The following is a 27,649-nucleotide window of genomic DNA, read 5'->3' as shown; positions in this document are numbered from 1 at the left end:
TTGACCTTAATAAATTATGGTAACCCTAGCTATAGAGCGCTAGATGTTGGGTGTTTCCCTCAGAGACCGAATCTAAAACGAAGAAATACGTCGTAGAACTAAAACAACAGACGCTGTCGAAAAAATCGCGTCTCTAAAATGGAATTGGACACTTTGCCAGATTATCAGACAACCGATGGACAAAGCGGGTCTACCCCAAAATCCCGACAGCCAAAATCCCGAAAGCCACAATCCCGACGGCCAAAATCCCGACACGCCAGAATACCGACAGCCCAAAATCCCGACAGGCCAGAATCACGACAGGTTTGATAAGTTTCTTTTTAACATATAATTACACTTAGTTCTTGTTTTTTGTTTATGGCCATCTGTTTTTTAATGTTTGTTACTAAACAAAATGTAGTGGTCGGAATTTTTACTTATGCGAGGATTGTTGCATGTCGGGATTCTGGCCTGTCGGTATTCTGGCCTGTCGGGATTATGGCGTGTCGGTGTTTTGGCCGTCGGGATTTTGGCTGTCGGGATTTTGGCTGTCGGGATTTTGGGCGGCACCGGGACAAAACGTATAGTCGAGTGGAGGCCACGAGAAGAAGCACTACGAAGCAGAGGACGCCCACCAACCAGATGGACCGACGATTTGAAGCGTGTTATCAGTAACTGGATGCAAGCCGCACAAAACAGAGATACATGGAAAGAGTTGAGAGGGACCTATGTCCAACAGTGGACGCATACGGGTTGATGTTGATGATGATGAATCATAAATTTACTCAGTTCGAATATCCTACTTCTTCTGTGAATACCCTGTCCGATTATTGAACGTTGGCCATCATATTGCTAATAATAACTTTGTTTACTACAACTCGAAACAGATTAGCGGATGTCTCTTGATACAACTCTCGGATATTTCTGAGCCAGGATGTTCTTCATCGGTCTGGGCATCTTCTTCCGGCGATCTTGCCCTGTATTATGAGGCGTAGAAGGTTATTCCTTTCTGGATATCTCGTTACATGGATAATTCAAAAAAGATACAAAAAAAAGTTTGCCACTCCTACTCCCAGGCTGCTCATCAACATGTTCTATATTATGTTGTAAATGTTCTAACCTAACCTTAAAAATCAAGGGGGTAATGTTTCAAACAAAAAGTGGCTGAGATTTTGATTTTTGTCAATAGGACACTGATAAAATATATCGAATTGTTGCCGTCGAGTTGATACAAATTTTGTTTAAAACATTTATTTCGCGCGCGTAACTTACAACAGTCAAAATCGCCGGTCGCTTCAAGCGTTCTTCTGAGAGAACGATTCACTTTTTCGCTTTTTTTCAACTTAATTTATTGCCTATACGATTCTATATAATTTTTGATATACCTAGTAAAAGGAAAACTAGAAATGTCTCCAGATATTAATACTCCACTTGAATATTAATTTTTTTTAGCTATGACGCGATGTTTGACTTTTCTATGTTATCATGTTCTATTCATTAAATCATATCACGTGGTAACGTTACGTTAAGCCATTTGAACACCAGATACCTAAGGCCGATGCCACATTATGCGTTTTGACCGGATGCGTTTCCGACGCATCCGGTGAAAACGCATAGTGTGACAGATCGGTCCGGTTGCGTTGGAAGCGGATGCGTTTTGAGTCATTGGTACGCTCTTACTACCTGCACCAGACTAAACGCATAGTGTGACAGGTCGGTCCGGTTGCGTTGGAAACGGATGCGTTTTCACCGCATCCGTTCAAAACGCATAATGTGGCATCGGCCTAATACCCCTTTGACAATCCACGGATTAGGCTACCTTTGGCCATGTTAGAATCCTCTCTTTCCCCCTTTGCAATGGCCCGTCATACACCATGGTACGTTAAGCCTCTTGGACGCTGTTAGCTGTGTGCAATTACTTGGAGGGGATACGAGAAATGATCGTGCGCGTATAGCGGACAAATCTTGCAATTTTCTTCACTTATATTTCTTTAATAATTCAATATTGTTAATTGAAATTGTCAAATTGACTCATTTCATACCTACTTTCATTGAAGAAAACGGGATTTTGCAAATGATGTGTTATAAATTGTAAAAATTGTATGTTGCTCCACAATATTAATATGATTTGCCATTATTAAAGTGAATTTAATTAATGGCATTTTGCTTGTCGTACAATGTTTACCTTTTAATAACATAACCGCAATCTTACTTTTTCTTCATATTCTTTTTTGGGCTATGGCCTTGACAATTATCCAGTAACCAGGACTAATTGGCCAATATAATTAAAAGTGCTAAAATGTTTCCGAGCTATGAAACCAGGTGTCGCTCTTCCGAACTTGCACGGTCCCAATATACAATACCATCTTACCAACGACCCCTCACACGTTGCGATTCGACGTTCGTTAATACCCCACCATAAAAGAAAAAGAATGAACCTTGGCGATTTCCCATGTTAATTTTCCATTAGTTTCGTTGTAATATGTGTTGTTGACCTAAAGTAAAAGTATAATGACCTCCTTTTTCTTTACAACAAATATGTACTGGCCAGCTTATTTAAAATTCATAACATGCAATAATCTAATTATTTAACAAAAAGAAACATCGTATTCTTTGTACTAATATAGATTTAACACTTCCTCGTTTCAACTAGTTAAAGATGCAAAGCACATTTCTAAATATGTTTTTAACAATTTAATTCGTCACATAAAATTTAACTTGATACAAACATAATTTTATTTCCTCCTAACTGCTTTTAAGTAAGCCACTTATCTTGTCATTAGTTGTTTGATGCAGTTCGACTGTTTACAGGTATTTATAGAAATATATTTGAATAATTACATATAGAATTAATACAGAACTATTGATATTTAGAATACTATCGCCTGTGTTTAAGCCAATGCTGACATGCACAGTGTTATCATTTCATAAGATACGAAATAGATCGTTTAATAATAAACTAAAATGCATAGAAATCGGCCCACTTTAAACTTTTTACTTGAATTATATTTTTTCAGAAACTCTTACTCGGATAAAAAAAGAGATATATGTACTGTGAAAGATAATTTAATATGAGCATACATTTATGAAAATTTATTACGATTTCGTATGTTTAATTTTGAAAATGACTGCATCAAGCAAATTAACTTTTTTTACTGCTAACACAAAAAGGGTATAAAGTGTAAAGGGTATTTGACAATTAAAATTTAACAATTAATGCTTTAATAATGGGGATGACCTCCTCTTGCATTAATAACTGCTCTGAATCGATTAAGCATAGATCTAATCAAGTTCACTATTGTTTCTTGTAGGATGTTAAGCCACTCTTCTTCGACAATATTCGACAATTCTTATTGCGACAGTAAGCTCTGGGATCTAGTTTGGTGTATGAAGTTTATCTCGAATTCTTTGCTTTAGCTCTTCCCATAAATGAGGCGCTCAGAGCAACAGTGGCCCAACCCACAACCCACAATTTTACCAATGCTTCAACCATTTTAGCAACCAATGCTTGAGCCATTTTGCATCTGAAAATACTTAAATAAGGGATAACTTTAATGCAATAAAAGCGTCTTGGTAAAATTGTGGGTTGTGGGCTAGGCCACTGTTGCTCTGAGCGCCTCAAATGTTCTATGTGATTGAGGTCTAGACTGCAGGCTAGCCATTCCATGACCCGACTCTGGTAATGTAATCTTGCACGATTTTTGAGTTATGCGGCCTTACATTGTCCTGCATAAAAATAAATTCGCCTCTAATGGAGTCAACGTAAGGAACCACATGCATTGCTAAAATTTCCTCGCTCGTGAAGACGGTTACCCCTACGAATGAAAACAAGGTCGGTTCGTGCCCCATAGAAATTGCATCCCAGATCATACAGTAACCACATGCATAAGGACTACGCTCTTCAATATAGCATTTTGCAAAAATCGTTCTCCTCGCCTTCGGTAAACTTTCCTTCTTCGGTCGCTTCCATAGTGAAATTTTCTGGTTTCGTCTGAGAACAGAACAGATCTCCATTGTTCCGACGTCCAGTTCAGATGATCCTGTGCAAAACGAACGCGTGCTTGATGATGAGCTGCAGTAAGTTTTTGAATAATTGCAGATACTCAATGAGCCAGATTATTTTCCTGGAGTCTTCGTCTTACTCTCCACTGACTAATAACCATTCCTCTTACTTCACGGAGTTGTTTTTGCACTTGCACTTGAAGGTGACGATCTTAATATGGTTGACAAAATAAAGCTATCGTTACAAGCAGTAATTGTGAGTCACTTTCTACCTGTTCCAGGTCGTCTACGAAAGGATCAGTCTCCTCATAACGTTGGAACACTCTTCGAACCGCGGCGAATGTCATCCAGTTGTACAGCACCAGCTCGCTGGCTAAATGCATTTTCTATTAATGCAATGACTTGGGCGGCTTTCTCTGTTGTAGTGTAGATTAAACTTACACACACCTGAACGTTAATTAATTATGAAAAGTAAACAATATGCAATTATTAGTTGCAAAGGCAATAATAACAAATTTTGACAAATTTCTTACTATCGTTATAAACATCAAATAAACATTTTTCTAATGTTTATCGGTTGCTACGCATATAAATGATAAGCACTCCGTGACAAAGTTATACTCATATTAAAGCCTATTAAATTATATTTCAAAATATATATGTAATCCCTTTTTGAAGTTATACTTCTTTAGGCGCGATTAAGGGTGAAATTTTATTAATCTGCGCGCATGCGCACACAGACAGTATGGAGTTCGTTACTAAATGTTTTAATTTATGTATGTATCAGTCCAGAAAAGGTGTGGTAATAATATATTAGTGTTTTTAAATATATTTTTCTACAAACGTGTTAAAAATGCAATTTATAGCACTCCATAGGAGCGTTAAAAATGCTACTTTAAAGCACCAGTGCTTTAAAATTTTTAAGGAACTGCAGTTAAAAGTGAATTGTCAAATTGTGAAACGTCAAAATATTTATATTTTATTTATTAACATTAATATTAATAATACAACTTGCGCAATTTGATAAAGGTGGTTTAAAAAGTTTTTTAAAATTTAATTTAAACTGTATTATTGCATTTTTAACACGTTTGTAGAAAAAAACTATTAAAATTTGTTAAAATATACAAAAATAAAAATAGATTCTGATGTTATTCTATAGTTGTTATGCTTTGCGTATTGACAGTATAGGCAGTTTTGATGTAATGTCAAGAAAAATATAAAAATAGAATGTCAGTCAAGTTCAAGTAAAAGTTTTTGTAGGTATTGTCCTGTAATTGAGAATGAATAAATTATAATTGTTGATGTATAAGACGTTTGTAGAAAAAATATTGTATGATATACGTGTTAAAAAGTACATTTTTAAGGCACTCATGTGAATTGCAGAATGAGCGAAGCGAATCTTTCACACTAAACTTTCACATACGTGCCTTAAAATTGTACTTTTAACATTTATATCATAAATAACTATTATAATTTTTGTGTATTTGAACTTGTCTACCTCGGGAATAAGATAATAAGTAATATTTAAAGTATTTTATAATCAACTTCGTCTGTTTGTCACTATGTCTGAGAAATCTTGTAGCCCGGATAAAGAAAAGGGTATAGCTCAGTGGTAGAGCGTTGGACTGGAGATCAAGAGGTCCCCGGTTCGAATCCTGGTGTTTTCTAATCTTTTTTTAATTTTTGGTATTGTTTTAATAAAAAATTTTGGAAAGTAGTAAGTAAAAATTAATTTAATCTTTAAATAAAATACAAATAAACTGTCCGAAAGTATATTTATTTCATTGAAATCATATTTAGACGTACAACTTCTTACGTGCGTACAAAGTACACACACATTCTTTTTTTTGGTTGAAGTACTAATCGCCGGTCCGGAATAAGAATGACGTAACTGCAAATTATGAGTAGAACATCAACAGGAGTACAGGAAACATACGCAGAGTTAAAAACACAAACAAAAAAGCTAATTAGGTCTGGAAATTAACACAGAAAAAAACAAAAATAATGACTCAGACGAGAAGAAATATAGTACCACAAAACATTATACATGAAGATGGCATTGAAACGGTTGGAAAGTTTACACACCTGAGAGTAGAAATATATGCCGACGGATCAAAAGATGGAGAAATACGGAAGAGAATAACGCAGGCAATCAGAGCTTATTTTGCCCTCTCCCATATATTTCGGTCTCAAAGTGTCCATCGAAATACAAAGATGAGAATCTATAAAACTTTAATTCGACCAATAACATGCTATGGCAGTGAAGCCTAAGTCCTGAAAGAATCATCCAAAAACAAACTCAACACATTCGAAAGGAAAGTACTGAGGAGAATACTAGGACCTGTGAGGGAAAATGGAATCTTCAGAAGTCGATACAACAACGAACTTTATCAACTTTATAAGGAAGTACCCCTGTCAGACTTCATTAGAATACAAAGATTGCAATGGGCCGGACATGTAATAAGAATGGGAGAGGATAGGCTACCAAAAAGAGCACTGAATGCTAGAATGTAGGGAAACAGACCGGTTGGAAAGCCAAGAAAGCGCTGGGAAGACACAGTAAACAGCGACGCACAAGCCCTTTTAGGAGTCCGTGTATGGAGAAGAGCAGCCACAGACAAGCAAGGGTGGTAGCAAAAAATAAAGGAGGCCAATGCTCAATTTAGGCTGTAGTGCCGTAGAAGAAGAAGAAGAACTGTAAATTTTGTCAATTCCTGTTTATTGCGTAATTAACTTCTTAAATACTGTATACAGATGATACAAAATCGACAGAACTATAACTGTGCGCTAAGCCACTATAGGGTAGTTGCGTCGTTATTGAAATACACACCATTTTAGATCTTGTTTCACATGAATAATGACGCAACTGTAAATAAGGTTGAAAATGGCATACTAAATATTTAAAAATAGTTTTTTGTACAAAAAAGTTTTAAGATCAAGAATGACGCAACTGTAGATAGGGTTGAAAATGGAGGGATTAAATTAAGATAATAAAATTCGAACCAATGAGGATGAAACTAAAAGCCATAATTGTAAGAATAAACAACATACCGATGCTCCGGACGGTTACTCTTTATTTAATCACTATTTTAAATTTTTTAAAAATTTTATATGAAGAATGACGCAACTGTAAAAAGGATTGAAAATGGGGGGATGAAATTAAGATAATGAAATTCGAACCAACAGGGGTAAAAATGACAGCCACCATTGTAAGAATAAACGCCATACCGATGCTCCTGGACGATTAGTCCTCATTTAATCCCTATTTTAAATCTTTAAAACTTTAAAAAGGGAGTAAACCCTGTAGTTGGCTGTATACCTTCAATATAACAACGTGGAATGAAGTAAACACTTCTGTTGTATGTAGGCATATATGAATTTATTAAAAAATCCTTAAAATTTATCCACGAAGGAGTGGAAGTACAAGACGTTTTCGGTCAGACTGACCATCATCAGTGTAAACCTGGAAATAAGTAAACCACTAACATTAAAAAGCAAAAGGGTGAAATTTTGACAGATGAAAATTTTTTAAGAAAATGTGGTTACTTACGTCCAGTGTACAAGTAATTGAAACTATTGAAGTGGCTAGTTTCAATTACTTGTACACTGGACGTAAGTAACCACATTTTCTTAAAAAATTTTCATCTGTCAAAATGTCGCCCTTTTGCTTTTTAATCTTAGTGGTTTACTTATTTCCAGGTTCACACTGACGATGGTCAGTCTGACCGAAAACGTTTTGTACTTCCACTCCTTCGTGGATAAATTTTAAGAATTTTTTAATAAATTCATATATGCCTACATACAACAGAAGTGTTTACTTCATTCCACGTTGTCCTATTTTAAATATTTAATACTCGTTTTTTTGCTCTCCTGAGAAATTTGGCATTTTGCAGTTACGTCATTCTTAATCCGGACCGGCGATATGTAGTTTTGGAAATAAATATAGTTCAAGTCAAAAATTTAAAGTGCGCCAATTTCTATGCACGCAAGTTTATTTACCAAACAACACGATGCATTAAATTTTTTTTGTCTATTGAATTTTTGTAGTGTACCCAAGTTTAATGTCTTTCATTTGTTGTTAACAAGGTTTACTTTGTTTTTAACTGAATTTCTCTTATATTTTCGATGATGCTAAGTAGCGTTTATTTTTTAAATTTGCGGCCAGTAAATATCCCAGTCTGGAACCTTGCGGTAGATAAAATTTTCATATTGTCGGTTGAATGGGTTGATAAACTGTTTAGCGAGACCCGATCTGATGTGTAGAGGTGACAATAAGTTCTTTGAAATACCACAATAAATGTTTTGTACAAACTTATGGCAAATTAATAAATGGAAAAGAAAAGTATTTTTGAAGTGTGTAAAAATATTTAATTCCTAGCTGAGCGCTTTAGGCTTACAAAGCCATTTTCAGAGCTATGGTCAAAAACTATATAGAACCACTACTAAAGAACGATCCTATTTTTTATTTAAAAAAATATTGAAAAAAATCCTTATAGAATTCTTCCGAAGTTATAAAAACTGGGAAGGTTGTTGAAACATTTTATTTAAAATTCAAAAAACATCTAGAAACGGCCCATTCATCTTCATTATCATCATTCAGCGTATACATGTCCACTGCTGAACGTAGGTCTCCCATAGTTCAACCCACAAATTCCTGTCTTGAGCCGCTTGCATCCAATTTTGGCATATCCGCTTCATAATCCGGTCAACTTTGACATCAAAATGCTTGGCAAATAACAAAAATTGCCGGAGAGCCAAATTTTGGTGGAGAGCTAGGGTATACCTTAACAAATAAAGTTTAAAAAGTCCCCATCGATCCCATGTGTGCGTCAAAAGTTATTCGGGGTCAAAGGTCAAATTTTAAGATTTTTTGGATTCTTTTCGAAAACGGTAAGTTTTATCAAAAAAAAAACCTTAAACCAAAGTTGTAGATCTTAAAATTCTCTACAAAAGTAGTCCTTACTATTTTTTTCCTAAGAGTTGCCATTCCTGAGATATCGCGATTTAAAGAGTCACATTATACATGATTTGCACACGTTTTCACACCACCTGTGAGGTAGTGTACTCGGCGCGTTTTTTTTAACGTGGTTTCCCCTGTAGGCCTACTCCACTAACTGTTTTGACAATTTTAGGATAATTTAAGGAAATAATACCGGTCAAGTTCTAGATATTACCTTATTATTGATATTGATTATTGATATTGCTATTGATTATTAGGTTAACTATTGATTTCTTTAGATATTTTAATCAGATTCATATTCTTGAAAGTCTACTTCAACAGTCAAGCCTTCTTCGATTTCATCTTCTTCCTCTTCCTCTTGCTGGATGTTCAGAAATTGTTCAAATGTGACTGAGTCATTGGTCTCTTCATTAAAATCACAGGAGTCTTCCTCTGTTGTACTAAACTGGACATTTGAGCAAGACTGACCTTGGCAGTTGGTACACACTAGAGAACACAGCAACCCGACTTTTTACATCCACATTTGGCACTACAACCTTTTTTGCAATTGCAAAAAATAGTGTTAAAGAGTTTTTCTGGAGCAGGTGGGAGTAAGGTTTTAATCGGTTCCAGAGTATTATCTATTAATTTCCAACCCCAGTCTTCTGGATTCAGTTCATTGCCTAGCCATGTTTGAACTTGATAATATACTCGATACAAATGTTGAAAAGCAGATGTTGATGTTGGAGGAAGACATGATAGTTGTACTTGTTTCATGTTTCGCGTATTTTTTACAAAAGTTAAGTATCGGTATTTATCAAGACAAATAATTTTTGTTGGAGCTCCATAAACCGCAAGAAGAAAGCGAATTCCTTCCGTAATTATTGTTTGCGGTGTAGAATCAAGTTACTTTACAGCAGTCAGTCAAATCTTTTTTTTTTCGAATAATTTAAGTACTGACGTTTTGCCCCTTCTGTACATTGCGGACGTAGTGTCGCAGCCGGTTATCGCATGTAAAAATAAAATGTACTTTTGGCATTTGGGATAAGCCGATAAACTATTCGAAGAATATATCTCTGTTCGCTGTTGAGCCCTTCCAGGTTTCAGAAAATAAATAACTTTATCTACTGGAGTCCTTGCAGTAATTAGTACCAACAAATCAACACCTTCACCAACTACAATTGTTGTGTTTGTTGCCTTAAATTTTTCAATTGCTGTCTCAATTATAAGGACATCTGCGTCATTTTTAGCTTGTTTCACTTCAATATTCGCAGCTGTTAATTTGTCAGTTAACATTTCAGCCTCCTTTCAGCTTTCTTCTTGCGGTTTATGGAGCTCCAAAAAAAATTATTTGTCTTGATAAATACCGATACTTAACTTTTGTAAAAAATACGCGAAACAAGAAACAAGTACAACTATCATGTCTTCCTCCAACATCAGCATCTGCTTTTCAACATTTGTATCGAGTATATTATCAAGTTCAAACATGGCTAGGCAATGAACTGAATCCAGAAGACTGCGGTTGGAAATTAATAGATAATACTCTGGAACCGATTAAAACCTTACTCCCACCTGCTCCAGAAAAACTCCTTAACACTATTTTTTGCAATTGCAAAAAAGGTTGTAGTGCCAAATGTGGATGTAAAAAAGTCGGGTTGCTGTGTTCTCTAGTGTGTACCAACTGCCAAGGTCAGTCTTGCTCAAATGTCCAGTTTAGTACAACAGAGGAAGACTCCTGTGATTTTAATGAAGAGACCAATGACTCGGTCACATTTGAACAATTTTTGAACATCCAGCAAGAGGAACAGGAAGAAGATGAAATCGAAGAAGACTTGACTGTTAAGACAAGAAGACTTGACTTTCAAGAATATGAATCTGATTAAAATATCTAAAGAAATCAAAACAATAGTTAACCTAATAATCAATAGCAATATCAATAATCAATATCAATAATAAGGTAATATCTAGAACTTGACCAGTATTGTTTCCTTAAATTATCCTAAAATTGTCAAAACAGTTAGTGGAGTAGGCCTACAGGGGAAACCACGGTAAAAAAAACGCGCCGAGTACACTACCTCACAGGTGGTGTGGAAACGTGTGCATATCATGTATAATGTGACTCTTTGAATCGCGATATCTCAGGAATGGCAACTCTTAGGAAAAAAATAGTAAGAACTATTTTTGTAGAGAATTTTAAGATCTATAACTTTGGTTTAAGGTTTTTTTTTGATAAAACTTAACTTTGGTTTAAGGTTTTTTTTTTTAACGTTTTCGAAAAAAATCCAAAAAATCTCAAATTTTGACCTTTGACCCCGAATAACTTTTGAAGCACACTTTTTAGATCGATGGGGACTTTTTAAACTTTATTTGTTATGGTATACCCTAGCTCTCCACCAAAATTTGGCTCTCCGGCAATTTTTGTTATTTGAAATGTCTATATAGACCGGGTTATCAGGTCATCCTCTATGTTAGAACCGCACGCATTGATCAAAAACCTTTCTCTTTAAGCAGATGGGAAGACCTGATTTGACAACGTCTCTTAGCTCTCCATAAGTCGCCCAAGTCAACCATATTCTATGTATTAGTTCATTGGTCTGGTTATTTCTACTTAAACAAATTTCGTGCCCCAGATATTTGTATGCGGGCGTTTGTTCTATACTTGTTCTAGCTATGTTGATGTTCTCAATCAGAACAAGGTTTGTCATCACTTGTGTTTTTGAGTGGTTGATCTTTAAACCCACTTGTGTAGAGGCATGGTAGAGCCTTTCGCACATTTCGATGGCATGATCAATGCGATCTGTTATCAGGACTATGTCGTCCGCAAACCTGAGTCCGTGAGCCTTTCGTCTAGGTTTGCACGCTCACACATGTATTCCATTGGGTGCCGTAGCGTAATCATATATATTTTTGATGACAGTGGTGTAGCGGTGATCTATTCGGTATTTTTTAAAAACTTTGAGTATTTTCTGGTGGTCACCTGTGTCAAATGCTTTCTCATAATCCACAAATATTAAGACGATGGGTTTTTTGTACTCTATACATTTACGGCACATTAAGACTACACAAAAAACACGTTAAAAAATTTGAGCATAGTAAGATACAATTACCCCCCATATGGAATCCAGGCGGCTGACAGAATCTTCTTAAACCCGTAAATGAAATCTTAACTGGAAAATGCTAAGAAAATAATATGCACCCAAGGACACTTTGACGAATATTAAATTGTCATCAAACAAGACTCCTACGACATACTTTCTCACACTCAAGAAATACTTCCAATTTGGCTGTTCCGAGCTTAACAACTTGCAGTCTTCACCACGGCTTATTCCGAGTACTCAGTTGCCAGGTCTTCTAAATGCCCAGTGTACTTCACTCCTATTTTGACTCATACTATGCATAGCCAAATGTGTGGGAAATCGAAAAAATTTAGAAAAAAGGATAGATTAGAGATAATGTTCTATTTTGAGTTTACTAATTTTAAAATTTTTGATTTTTATTGAGTGCTTCTCGAGGCAAAAATAAGCTTGATTTTATACGAATATAATAACGTAATTTACACTTAGAAATTCCAATATTTATTCCTACGTTAATTGTAACGACTTACTCTAATTTTAGCCATTGGGTTTTTTTATTACAATATTTTACTATTAATCAAATAACAATGTACTAAATTTCTTGTCTTTGAATACACAGATAATCATAGTGTAATTAGTACCAGTATGTTGTTTTCAACGGAAGGACGTAGTGTTTGACCTTCTTTATTACTTAATTTTCTGTCACCTGAACAAAGTCTGTAGTACTTATCCGTTCCTAATTTACCGTGTCGTTATCGATTAGCGTGGATATTTTAATAGTAAAATAATTTTCTGTGCTAATTTTGTTTTTGGTCACCAATTTCTTTGAATATTTTCTATTATTTGTATATTTGGTATTCTAATCCCTAGTTTCGAGCTCATAGAAAGTATTAGGAAAAAGAGAAAAACAAGAAGAATGCACTTATCCAAGCTACGAAAGATAGATATAAATAAATATTCATAGATAAAAGTAAAATTTTAAAGGTCCTGCACCGGAAAATGGTTGAAGGCTCGAAAAATACAGTATAGCCCAAAATAATGTTGTTCTGAAGCTATTTGCATGTGGCATTTTTATAATCAACTATTTTCAATGGGAAATAAGCCACAATTTTACCAAAAAATGATTTTATTAACGTTTCGAAGCCAATATTTTTTGTGGAGGATATTCTTGAGTTGGGTTGATTTCATGTAATCAAATGAACTATCTTTTAGTAAAGTCGTCCCAGGAACGCAACTCATCAATATTGGCAATATCATTTTAAAGTCTTCTACTTTAAAATGTATATTACATGTCTGAATTGCCGATATAAATGAGTCAGATTAAATAAATTATTAGAAGAATTTTTTACTAAGCAACAACATTTTTGTTTAATTTAGTATTATTTTGTATTTTGACAACGACACCCGACTTGGGCGTCGAAACGTTAATAAAATCATTTTTTTGGTAAAATTGTGGCTTATTTCCCATTGAAAATAGTAGATTAGCCCAAAATAAACAGTACTTAGCTTGTAATTATTTTATTGGTTTAAGAAATACATATTATTGACACTTTATTATATGTTCTAATTATGCTCCTCCTCGCTCAAGACATAGTTCATACCGATGTTCCAACTTTCTCGTCATGTTATGAATTAAGGGTTGTCTCAGGTCCGCGGAGAAGGCTCTAACGGTATCCTTTAATTCATGGATGATTTGTGGTGTCCGTTTAAAAACTGCAGTTTTCGCCATGCCCCAAATGTATGCGTCTGGAGATGTGAGGTATGGAGAATGTGCAGGATAACCCGTTGTCCTAGGTGAGCGACGGAAAACGACGCGACGCGATGCGATGCGATGAGATACGATGCGACCAGTAATTCACGCGACGTGTGGCTTATGTAGCGCCGCATCGCGTCGCTTTCCATCGCTCAACCTAGGACAAACGTCACGATGTCAATTCATTCCTATTCTTAAGTATGGGGAAGTATACGGCAGTGTTACTAGAAAATTCATATTTTAAATACTTAGCTTTAAAAAAAATTCCATAAACGAAGAAGAAAGACAACAAATACTTATATGTTTAGAGCGAAATAAATTTGGAGAGTTTCATCATTTACATTCGAAATTAAGAAATAATCCACGTTGGTTTAAAGTAAAGAGTCTTGTGGCTTATTACCAAGCACTTTCGATTATATTATTGCAGCTGTTAAACCCAGTATTCAACTGTCAATAAGTAATTTTCAAAAACCAATTTCTATTGAGGAGAGGCTGTTACTGACTTTAAGGTATGTTAATGAAAAAACACTGCTACTATATAGTTACTAATAGTTTTCATTTATTTAATAAAATATTGCGTAGCATCATTTGAATTGAAAAAAGCAATGATGCTTGACGAAGTCTGGGATGATAATGATGATTGTGGTTGTATCTCGAATTTCGCTAATTCTTTCAAAAGCACCATTTCTTGTATGTTTATCCGAAACAGAAGTTTATTTAGTGGAGGCTATTTTTTTAAATAGGTGCATATAAATTTTAACCAATTCAGATAATCATCATCCTGAACGTCCATGTTCTTTTTTAACAACTCAATTTTCTCTATTTCAAGATTCATAAATACTTCTGAAAACACTACGTCGTGTCTCGTCGCTAACAAAACAAGTTCGCACTTCGTCGCGTCTTGTCGTAGACTGATTAACCCGAAAACGTATTCCATATTCCACACACAAATACAACCATTACTTGATATTTTCGCGTCGCGTTGCGTCGTGTCGCGTTGTCGTGTTTGTCGTTCACCTAGGACAACGGGTAAGGGAAATCAGTAAATTGTGAAAAGAATCTGCCTGGAAAATGTCCCTGCAGAAATTGATAAACTGCGACAGCAGTATGGCAGGTTGCCCCGCCCTGCAGGAAAAATTGACCTATAAATGCCAAATTACGTGCACGAAAGAGTTATCGTAGATCAAGGATTAGGCGTGTTTAAATTTTTATTTACCTCACCTGATTAAATGCGCCTTGCTACCATTTTCTTGCTACCGATGATTCCGTGTCTCGAAACTACTCACTTGGCGTAGCTGACAGGCCCGCAAGGCGGGGGGCCCCGACGTTAGGAGGGGCCCCTTAAAGACTTCAAGCTTAATAATTTTACTTTCTTTAAGGTTGATATGAACCCTTAATTAATTTGTTTCTGATCCTAGAGATGGCTGTACTGTAGCATGTTACTGTGGTAACATTTTCAACTTAATTGTAGATTTCTACATGATGACTCTGTAATAATGTAGAAACCTGAACACTATTCTGTCCTTACACCCATTGGCTCAATTGGCTCAATTGGCCCTGTTGCCAAATTGTTTAGACAGTAATTTTATCAAGGCCTAATAACAATGTAATGTTAGCAAGAAACATTTAGTCCATGAAGTGATGCCGCTCTCGTCTAAAAAAAATTATGGTTCGGTTTCTCTGCGGATTCCTATTCAGAAATGTTCTCTTTAAGGAAATATGAAGTGCGCAGGGCGAAATTTTTGGCCAGAAATTGTATAAAAATTTTTTTTTTTAAATTCAAAAGATCATCCTTTTTCTCGGGAAAATATTTTTTTAGGTTTTTTGGGCCATTCTAACAAGAAAGGTATGTTGTCATTTTTCTCAAAAGTTGATAGATTTCGAGTTAAGGGCGATTTAAAATCTGAAAAATGCGATAATACATATTTTCGAAGTTTAAAAACTTAGTTTTATGTATATTAATATATCTGAAATAGCCAAGTGCTTGAATTAAAGTTTAAACATTTCTTTTTCAAAATTATGAAGAGTAGTCGGTTCTATCTTAAATTTAGACCGTTCTTTTTAAAATGTATCAAAGAATATATAGTGAGTAGAAGTTTACGGCCCTGTAACGTTTTAGCATAGGATTTTGCGTTCCAACTGAGTAGGTGCTATGGAGGTGCATAGATCTGACAACGTCCGTAGTCACCGTCATCTCACCACCGCCCGCTCTGCGGCCGTAACATCCCTCGTCAACAAGCCTCCTTATAAACGTGACCATCTGTTTTATATAAAAGCTTCCTCTATGAGCTATATTATATTCGTTCAATTCGTTGATGTTATTATGCGTCCATCCAATTTTAATGCCGATGCGGCAGGTTATATTTCAACAATCTTTTATTTTGCACGGGAAAATATTTTTTCAGGTTTTTCGGGTAATACTAAATAAAAAAGTTTGTTTTCATTTTTCTGACAAGTTTACAGTTTTTGAGTTATAAGCGATTTAAAATCTGAAAAATGCGAACATACGCATATTCGAGTTAGAGGCTTGAAAACTGATAATTATTATTATTTTTGTAGTTGATAAGTGCCTAAAATCGAAGCTTAAACATTTAATTTTAAGATTTTGCTGGGTAACCGGGGCTTATTTCAAAAATAAATCGTTGTTTTTTACTTGTTAATTATGCGCGTTAAAAATAAAATTTAATAGTTATTTATGATATAAGTGTTAAAAGTTTAAAAGTACACGTTTAAGGCAGGCATGTGAAAGTTTGCAGAATCAGCGAAGCGAATTCTGCAATTCACATGAGTGCCTTAAAAATGTACTTTTTAACACGTATATCATACAATATTTTTTCTAAAAACGTCTTATATATCAACAATTATAATTTATTCATTCTCATTTACAGGACAATGACAATACCTACAAAAACTTTTACTTGAACTTGACTGACATTCCATTTTTATATTTTTCTTGACATTACATCAAAACCGTCTATACTGTCAATACGTAAATCATAACATAACAACTATACGCTGTGAGCCCGTACGTAGAGGGGATATTTACGCATTCGCGAGCGCCAGTAGTGACAAGTCTGTAAATGTTTACCGGAAATTTGACATAAAATGTCAAAGTGATTAATTTAAAATTAAAATTAAAAACATTAATTATAAAAAATATTAGTTGGTCAAAGCTGTGGTATATATTTTTACCTTAAATATACTTATATTTTAAATACTGAATTTAAGTTTTTTAATGTTCCTTAATATTTAATTATAAATTATTCTATTAATCTTAGCGCCATCTACACGATAATTGTGAAAGTATCCGAAGTAAGAAATTAATATTTCATCAACAGAACGTCAAAATGATTAGCAAAATCTTAAAAAAATCTATTACAATTTAATTACTTTTTAGCGTTGTAAATATTAAGCGATAACAATTAAATAATAAATTTAAAAATTACCGGTGAAAAGTAATCCGCTAGAATCGACACCAGCGAAGCTCAGAGCGTATAGAATAACATCTACTTTTATTGTTGTAAGTATATTCTAACAAATTTTAATAGTTTTTTCTATAAACGTGTTAAAAATGCAATAATACAGTTTAAATTAAATTTTAAAAAACCTTTTAAACTACCTTTTTCAAATTGAGCAAGTTGTACTATTAATATTAATGTTAATAAATGAAATATGAAATATAAATATTTTGACGTTTCACAATTTGACATTTCACTTTTAACTGCAGTGCCTTAAAATTTTTAAAGCACTAGTGCCTTAAAGTAGCATTTTTAACGCTCGTATGGAGTGCTAAAAATTGCATTTTTAACACGGTTGTAGAAAAAAGTTATTTAAACAATTTCTGGCCAAAAATGCCGTCCGGAACCCTTCTCATAATGTTTAAAGGAGACATTTTTGAGCAGGAATTCCAGAGAAACTGAATGGGAAGCATTTTTCATGCGGGAGCTACCACATAACCGGGACTACTTCTCTTTAAATTTTGTATATTATTATTACCATAGTTTTTTAAACAATTTATTTATTTATTTAATTATTTACAATGTACCAATTACATACGCCAATCATATCGCACGACAAAAATATGGAAAACCAACAACCACCCTACAGTTTACAGGACTTAAGCAGTCACCATATGTAAATGGGGGAAACTCCTGGAGTTGGCCGAAGAAATCAATATTCACCTTATTCATAGTCTAAAAGATATAACTACTTTCTTTTATAGGAGATGGCGCAAAGGCGCAACCTCGATCTATGCTGGGTTTCGAGTAACTCACAGTTGCAACTACTCCCAAGCTTCCGAACCGTACTCCATAGTTTCCCCCCGCAGCCAACTTCAGATTGCGTTACCCGCAAGATTCAGATTGAGTTACACTAAATACCAATTACCAATCTTGTAATTTGTTTAGAAACATTGTTTAGACAATTTCTGCCCAAAAATTTCGCCGGCACCCTTCTGATTTATTTAAAGGGGACATTTTTGAATAGGAATCCGCAAAGAAACCAAATCAGAATTTTTTTTCAGACGAGAGCGGCCTCACATCATAGACTAATTGCATATTATGTTTCTCGGTAACTAAATATTCCAGTTGTTAGTCATCTCTTATCTCACACTGAAAAATGGTAATAAAATTTTATGACCGCTTGCAATCTTGTAAAAAATGTATTAGCACAAATTTTGTTTATACATAAACGTTTTAACACGTTGACGGACTGTGCGTCAAATGTATAAGCAAGTGTTGTGACACTATATGAGTTTTGAAAAGTAGAATAAATATACACTGGCGCGCAAAAAATTTAGGTCACTAGATGAATTATTTGATGCCTCGGATTTCCTAAACCTGTTGTCCGATTTGAATGATTTTTTAGTATGTTATAGCTTTATTATTTAAGAATCTTAATGTGTTAATATCGTTGCTAGACAGGTAAATGTCATTTTATACCGGGTGTAACAATCATACTGTGTTTTTCCTTAAAGTTCGGAAAACTCTGTGGAATATTATAGCATAGATAAAATGAGGCGCTCAGAGCAACAGTGGCCTAACCCACATCCCACAATTTTACCAAAACGATATTATTACATTAAAGTTATTCTTTATTTAAGTGTTTTCAGATGCAGACTAGTTCAAGAAATGGTTGCTTCAGCCACTCTGCATCTGAAAACACTGAAGTAATGCATAACTTTATTGTATTAAAAGCATTTTGGTAAAATTGTGGGATGTGGGTTAGGCCACTGTTGCTCTGGACGCCTCAAATATTGAAATTAGAACTCAATTGTAGCCTTAGGCTTTCTTAACACTTTCTTTTCTTATTCATTTGCTTATGTTGGATAATAAAAAAGTTAGGTATTTTAACAACTAGCCATGTTCTTCATCAATACAGGGTGTTTCTAAATAAGGGCGACAAACTTTAAGGGGTAATTCTACATGAAAAAATAATGACCGTTTGCTTTATAAACATTGTCCACAAATGGTTAATTTCCGTGATACGGGATGTTGAATTTTTTCTTACCAACTGACGGTTTATTTGTTGCTCTAAAACCGATTGAGATATGCAACTGAAATTTGGTAGGATTTAAGAGGTAGTTATTGCGCATTGTTTGGCATACAATTAATAATTTTATATTCGCCATTGGCGTGCATACGGGATGTATCTAAAATATTTATACCCGTATGCACGCCAATGGTGAATATAAAATTCTTAATGGTATGTCAAACAATGCGCAATAACTACCTCTTAAAACCTACCAAATTTCAGTTGCATATCTCAATCGGTTTTAGAGCAAGAAATAAACCGTCAGTTGGTAAGAAAAAATTCAACATCCCGTATCACGGAAATTAAGCATTTGTGGACATATGTTTATAAAGCAAATTGTCATTATTTTTCATGTAGAATTACCCCTTAAAGTTTGTCGCCCTTATTTAGAAACACCCTGTATTGATGAAGAACATGGCTAGTTGTTAAAGTACCTAACTTTTTTTATTATCCAACATAAGCAAATGAATCAAAAAAGAAATTGTTAAGAAAGCCTAAGGCTACAATTGAGTTCTAATCTTAATATTTTATCTATACTATAATATTCCACAGAGTGTTCCGAACTTTAAGGAAAAACACAGTATGATTGTTACAACCGGTATAAAATGACATTTACCTGTCTAGCAACAATATTAACACATTAAGATTCTTAAATAATAAAGCTATAACATACTAAAAAAATCATTCAAATCGGACAACAGGTTTAGGAAATCCAAGGCATCAAATAATTCATCTAGTGACCTAAATTTTTTGTCCGCCAGTGTAATAGCGAAATTGCTAAATTTGTTTTATGGAAACAATATGTTTTTTGTAAACATGTGGACGACGACCATGGATGTCGTATTATATTTCATATGCATCTGTAGATGTAATGTGACAAAAAATCTACAAAAATCTACCGATTTTTTGTCATAACTCGTTATTTTAAAAATGTCGTCTATAGACGTTCTGTTCATCAACGTGTTACGAACTAAAAATATCTGAGAGAATAAAGTCAATGTATGATAGAAAAAGAATAGAAGAAAAGAACAGGATTTTGATTTTAAATTCGGCAAAATATGTTTAAGCAAGGCGAAAACATCGTGTTTCTTGGAAAAAATATTCCCATGAGATCTTTTTGCGTAATCAGTTTCATGAGATACCGCAGAATAAGGTCCAAAAAGGCTATAATAAAGATATTAAAAATGGTTGTTAACAGAAAAAAATACTCAAAACTATTTCACTAAAACCAAAACTAGTTCTTCTCTGTCTTGCTCGTCGATTTATTGCATTTCGATTTAATGTCCATGATTCAGCTCCTTAGTAAAGCACACTGTGTACATAACATATAATTATTCTGAGGGCCAATATCAGATCTTTGCTGCATAAAATCTTTTTCATTTTCACGAAGTTGGCACGTGCTTTTTCAATTCTCTCACTTATTTCTGGAGTATAATCGTTATTTTCTGTGATTATCGTTCCCAGCAAATATATTTTTTACTCTCTCTGACTGCTGGCCGCCTACCGTTAATATTTCATTTGTATTATTGTTCTTTCTGTACAATGGGGCATTCGATTCCATAGAACTCTGGACCGTATTAAACGGAATGAATAACGCAAGGAAGTCATCTAAGATACTAGAGATGCTTAAACATGAATCTGAGAAAGGCGGTTTAAAAATGAATTTAAATAAAACAAAAGTGATGACAAATCAAAATATCAGAATCGACTTAGTTGGAAATGAGATCGAAAGTGTCGAAGAGTCACACGATCAAACTAGGCCATCAGAATCAAACGGACGAGATAGCTATAAGAATCTGAATTAATTGGGCAGCAGTTGCAAGACTCAGTGATGTGTTGAAAAACAAAAAGATACCAATAAATCTCGAAAAAAGGGTACTCAACAGTTGTATTCAGGGCCGGCGATAACGGGCCTGAAAGGGATGCACTGCAGGCGGGCGCCCCTGTTTAGGGGCTCCAAAATGAGATTTTTTCCGCTGCTGCGATATAAAATATTAATTTAAAAGAAACCGAAGGGCGCCTATGCTTGTTTTGCAGGCGGGCGCCTCATACCCTAGCGCCGGTACTGGTTGTATTCTACCAGTTATGACTTATGGAGTGGAGACCGTGACACTTACAGGGTTATCAGCCAATATATTAAGAACAACACAGAGGGCCATCGAACGAGCTATCTTAGGAGTATCTCTGAGAGAACATATTCGAAATGGGACGTACGAAACAGGACGAAGGTGGAATATGTTATTGGAAGAATTGCGCAAATGAAATGGAGCTGGATAGGACAGGTCACGTGCCACGGCAAAACAACGAAAGGTGGACGAGAAACATTTTACATTGGAGACCACGCGAGCATAGTCGTAGCAGAGGAAGACCACAAAGACGATGGCTAGATGACTTCAAAGCAAAAGTGGGGAGAGACTGGTACCAAATAGCACAAAACAGAGAAGAGTGGCGAACTCATGGGAGGCTTTTGTCCAGGAGTGGATGCAACCAGGCTAAAGAAGAAGTTATTGTTTTCTTTAGGGACATTCACTTAACAAGCTACTTGTTTTTATGGATTCGGCTGCCTCTAGAGATGTATATTCTCGGGATGAATACAGTCACTTAACTTCCACAATATTATTGTCACTTACTGACCCGTCCGGATAAGCTCGTAAAAACCCATAACCTTTTTCAAACACAGAAACAATCCACACTGCTTTACTATATTTTTTATTTTGATAGCAATTTCTGGCTGTTCTTCGTTTCTTATCAGATAAAACAATTGTTCCAGATATCGTTATCGCGTTTCCTCTTTTTACTTCTTTATCGATGATTATTCTGCCGCGCCGTTTTCATTTTCTAATATTCCATAATCTTTCTCTTCCTGCTCTTAAAGAAACTGTTTATTAGATTTTTTTTCTTTCTCATTTAATTTATACCGATCCAGATTAGCTCCATATAACAGTTTTAAGTTCTACTTCCATCAGACTAATCAATACGTTTATTTAACATACCTATTATTAAGTGACAACACATTTTTTCTTTTTGTCTTATTTATTTCTGTTGTTTTTGTACAGAGAAGAAATCAATATAGATGTAAGATTTTTAAAATTGATTGTTACCTATTATTCCTTGTATATTGATCCTTTTTTATTTTTAATATGAAGGTGAAAATATTTTTAACCTCTCCTCAATTAATTTTAGAAGTGGTTATTTACTGCTCTTACTCCATATCTGTTTACATATTATCGTCCAATTGTTTTCCCTTAAATTTAGCTCACCACAAATGCAAAAAGTAATGGACAATGAAAATTTTAAAGATAAAGTAATAATTTCAATTAAAATCTTTAATAAACATAAAAGTGCGACAAAAGAGAAATACCGTGGATGGTAGTTATTAGAAACACTATTTGACAAATAAATGAAGACTATGCTCCAATTCCAATTCAAAATATAGTCAAATACAAAGCTTCAGAGATACATGAAAAAATGCAAATAAAAAAAGACAACTTTATGGTACTTAAAAACATTAAAATGCCAATTGCCAACTAGGGTTTAATCGAAACAGAAAGTACCGGCCCTAAATATATCAAAATCTAATACGGCCAAGGGGACTGAAAATATTTCAACAAAAGTAGTTAAATTAATTTCAGAAGGTCACGTTGATGCGTTATAAATAGACGTTATAGTAGTAGGCTTATATTACCTACTAACATTAAAACATTTTGTTGTACAAAGTAATTGATATGGCAACGCTGTTAGGATAAAGTTCTGTGTGACGCGATTGAAGCGGAAGGCACTGCTATCTATCGAACATAAATATTACCGATGGTGTAGGTGGCGCTATGTCATGGCGGCACAAATTCTTAGCGGCAATTCAAGATATAATTCTTGTTTAACGAGATTTTTCATATGTTTAGGAAAAAATATTCAACATTTTATTGGAAATATTTTCCATTGTTACAGTTTTATATATGTTGTTATTGAAATTTTATCCAATTTCTTACCGGTAGCTTTATTATAAGCCGAAACATATTATTTTTTCCTACTGTGGCAAAACTGTACATTCAAAAATTTTTTAAAAATTCATAAGTATTTCCTAGGATTATATCTTTATGCTGTAAGAAAATTAACAAAATTGTATGTTTAGTTTTCCCGCTTTATACTTGAAAAAAAGGAGTTTTTTTGAGTTTTTTCGAAAACGAAAACATGAAGTTTGCTCAAAATTTGTCAAAATACTTCTAGTGATCACATATACCTTCTCAATTTTTTTCAAATTTTTTGAATGTGTAGTTTATTTTTGGGGGGGTTCAGATCAACCTTAAATTGGGGACCAAAACATATTTTCCTAATAAACATCAAAATATGGAATTTGGAAGGAAATAATGAAGCGGGTAATGGACGGAACTCTTACTCTCTTCGGGTGCAATTTAGCGTTTCGTACTTTCGTGGACATGTTGGTAGTTTAGATGAAAGTGAATCCCAAAAAGGCAATTTTTTGTCAGTGGTTCTTTTACTAGCTAAATATGATCCTGTTTTAGCTAAATTAATCGATAAAAACAATAACTAAAAAAAAACGAATTACTTGAGCTCCCAAATACAAAACGAAGTTATAAATTGTCTGGCTCAAGAAACTGAAAACAAATTGATTAATTTATTAATTAAAAAAATTGTTTTTATTCAATAATTCTTGATACCACTCAAGGGAACATCCATAAACTACGTCGTAAAAATTTCGGACTTTTTAATACCCTCCCCCCTTCCGTCGTAAAGCGTCGTAAAAATTCCATATTTCTGTATTTTTGAAGTTATACGTCTTTACGATCGAGAGTGAAATTTTATAATGCCGGGCGCATACGCACACAGACAGTATGTATTTCGTTGCTAATCTTTCAAGATATGTATGTAAGCACTGTCAGCGCAAATAAGTCATATTATATCATATAAAAGGATATATTAGCGTTCTTAGTAAATGTATTATTTATTATAATTTTTGTGTCTTTGGATTTGTCTTCCTCGGGAATAAGATATTTTATAATAATAGTAAGTATATTTAAAGTACTTTTGTATATTTCACTTGGTCTATTAAATTTGTCAGTATCTATGAGAAATCTTGTAACCTGTCAAAGCAAAAGGAATATAGCTCAGTGGTAGAGCGTGTGACCGGAGATCAAGAGGTCCCTGGTTCAAATCCCGGACGATTCATATTCTTTTTTTTTATATTTTTGGTATCGTTTTAATAAAATAATTTTAAAAGTGGTAGGTAAAGAAAGTTAGTTTAATATTTAAATAAAATACAAATAACCTGTTAAGTATATTAATTTCGTTGAAATCATAATAATAGAAGTATAACTTCTTACGTGCGTACAAAGTACACACACACATTCTTTTTTTAAAGTGAGCTATTAAAGTTTATTTACTTACTATGTAGTTCATTAATATCCGCGTACTTTTTTCTCTCAACTTACTGTACAACTAATTAGATTTATTGGGACAAAAGACAATACTTTTATCGGAGTTCCGATGTGCTTTCTTAACTGCATCATATAAATCTTGATACTTATTTTGTTTGGATTTCAATACCATTTCTTTTATTAAGTATAAATACAATGTACTAACTAAATAAAATAGAATATTTTATTTCTATTCATTCTTGTAGAATTGTTTCACACAGAGTATTCAGTAAATAAATGAACAGTTTAATATTTATTGCTTCCAGACGTTGTTCTTTATAGAAGCGTTTGTTTAAATACATAGAACAATGTTTTATTGTTTGTTATTCTGTACAAAACTGCTAGCAATATTATTAAGGCTGTGAGTGATAAAAACGAAATGAGTATGCGATAAAAGTAATATACCTACTAATTCTTTTTAATTTTAAAATAGGGTAATTTTTTTATATTCGTGAACATCGAACGACGTCGGTTGTGCACTCATGGCCCCCCTCCCCCTTTTCAGCGACGTAGTTTATGGATGTCCCCCAAGATATTTCGAAACACGATCAGCCTAATTTTATTTTCCGGTATGTAACTTGCGATGAAAATAATTTACCTTCTAAAGAAGAAGTTGCTGAAAGTTTTTTGGGATTTATTCGCATGTTAGACCAAAGTGCAGAAGGTCTTGTAAATGAAATTTTAAAATCTGAACATAGTGTTGAATGAGGCCGTTGTTGATGTACAGGTGTTGGTTTTTTTAGGATATAATTAAAAATATTATGTTTTTTTAGTGTAAGTACCTATTAAAAGATAGGATGTACTATGTACTATTATGACATTGGATCCATCGCGTTTGTCAACACAATTTCGTTTTAATTTAAATCAAAACGAAACCGTAGATTTTCTATTGTTAATAATGCCATACTCTATATTAGAGTACAAAGACTGGATTCATACAGGATCTCTGAACCGCAAATTGGAATATTTTCCTAGCGGTGCCTTTTGGTATTGTCATACCTGGGTTAAACAGAGAACTTGAATCGAGTCGACATTCATTTCATTTAATTATTATTTGTTTAATATGTCATTTGTTGTGAACTTTTTAGTTATATAGCAGCTTTAGCTATATTTTACCTATGTGGATATCTATTTTTATATTGATATTACAAAATAGCAATAATAAACTATCTTTTATGTTTTAGAAACGGACATGAATTACGGCAAGAAGGACAGAGATAACATCCGCACAATTTTAACGCACATACCCGAAGCCAACTCAGAAACATTGATAACATTGATAAGACATTTAATAAAGGTAGTGGAATTTAAAGAACAAAATAAAATGGACGCTTATAACCTTGCAGTGTGTTGGGGACCGACAATAATCTTTGCCACAGATACTGTTGTAGCTACCAAGGATATAGTCACTCAGAGCTCAGAAGCAACGCAGTTATTCGATGCGCTGTTGAATTTCTACATTAATAATCCAGAAGAATTAGAATTAAGGAAAAAGAAACACGATTTCGATACTAATCGAAATATGATTCATCGACAAGATTCCAAAGACAGTATTCAGAGTTCAGATAGTGGCCACTCGAGCAAAAATAAAAGTAAGATTATTAGTTATAACTTTTATTAAGGGCTAATATTAGTATTTCCGTCATTTCGTCACCAATATAAAACGAAATAATTGGATCAAAAAAATCGTACGAAAATAAAATTTCGATCCTACAGTTTATGTTTGTCTGTCAGTCCGTCTATACAGTTTTTAATTGAAAAATCTACTACTTTCTAAGTCTTATTTCATTTTAACATCTTTTCTCTACGTAAAAAGTGCAAAATGTAGTGCTTTTCACCCAGGTTTTCACCCAAAGTGACCGAAAGTGGAAACGGAAGTCGATATTTAAACTCTTCGCTTCGTTATCAAACGTATGCGCTACGTATACTAAACAGATACGAAGCGAATACGTTCGACAACAAAGCGACGGGTCAAAAATCGAGGTCCTGACTTCTTGTTGCTTCGTATAGAGGTCGCTACTAACATGCTTAGGCCTGTTCTATTACTATAACGGCTAAATATATTGGGTAGGTAAATCAAGGATAATAACGCTTGAGGTCAATGGTGTGTATATACGTCGACCGAAAGCGTTATTATCCGTAATACCTGTGGTGCCTTCAACGTTTAATGTCCGACTTAGTTTTCAAATAAGTACCAGCATTTACCTGAATAGTTATAACTTAAAATTGTGGTGACCATAGTTTAACACCACATAGAAGCGAATCTGACTGTCGTTTCTATTGATTTTGTTGGGACCGAAATATTTGACCTTGTGCACCAGTTACAGAATAGAACTTGATGTTCCAAGGAATAGACCATTCCAAATTAGGTAATATTTTTGACAAGTAGTTATTAATTAAATATGAAATATAAAATTTAACTATAAAATATAAATAAAATATAAAATAAAACATATATAAATATAAAATTTAACTATAAACAACTGTCACGTCAGTTGCAAAAGCGAGGTTGCACCAGTTACGTTGACACATGAGCATGAAAATTATGTTACCGTTTTCGGCAGGAGTTTCGCTTCTGTGTGGTTATTTATTCTGTGGTTTAACTTAGGTTGTTATTTGCCAACTTGACAGTGCGTAAAAAATAATTTTGCGACTGAGGCATAAAATGTTCAAAATGTCCGAAAACACCGATCTCCTCCAAGTTCTTTTATTGAAAGCTGCTAAAGCTGTGGATGAGCTTGTCCCAAAAAAAAAACTGGGCGGATTTATGAGAAAAAATATTTCCATTTTAAGGCCTGGCTAACGAAACAGTGCGTGGACCATGTCGACCAAACCGTTTTGATGGCTTATTTTCAAGATTTGTCAGAGTTATATTCTCCAAATTCTCTTTGGACAAACTTCTCAATGTTACGTAAAGAATTATTAGTTCATCAGAACT

The 27,649-nt window shown here is 34.1% G+C and overlaps 1 protein-coding gene and 1 long non-coding RNA gene across 3 annotated transcripts in view; one reads left to right on the top strand and one right to left on the bottom strand.

Moving 5' to 3' along the window:
* Nucleotides 1–27,649, top strand: part of LOC114340927 (uncharacterized) — a 471,416-nt gene that overhangs the window by 414,481 nt on the left and 29,286 nt on the right. For both annotated transcript variants that reach the window (XM_050657299.1, XM_050657298.1), the window contains exon 6: nucleotides 25,896–26,303. In XM_050657299.1, coding sequence (XP_050513256.1) covers nucleotides 25,896–26,303 — 408 coding nt within the window. The remainder of the gene's footprint in view (nucleotides 1–25,895; nucleotides 26,304–27,649) is intronic.
* Nucleotides 13,497–27,649, bottom strand: part of LOC126888873 (uncharacterized) — a 50,869-nt gene continuing 36,716 nt past the window's right edge. Inside the window, exon 2 of the long non-coding RNA XR_007699689.1 lies at nucleotides 13,497–13,971. This is a non-coding gene — a long non-coding RNA (uncharacterized LOC126888873). The remainder of the gene's footprint in view (nucleotides 13,972–27,649) is intronic.

The sequence above is a fragment of the Diabrotica virgifera genome, chromosome 7 (genome assembly GCF_917563875.1).
Source record: "Diabrotica virgifera virgifera chromosome 7, PGI_DIABVI_V3a".
NCBI classification, from domain to species: Eukaryota; Metazoa; Arthropoda; class Insecta; order Coleoptera; family Chrysomelidae; genus Diabrotica; species Diabrotica virgifera.
The sequence above is the reverse complement of the archived record's forward strand: the minus strand, read 5'-3'. Positions and strand labels throughout refer to the sequence as shown.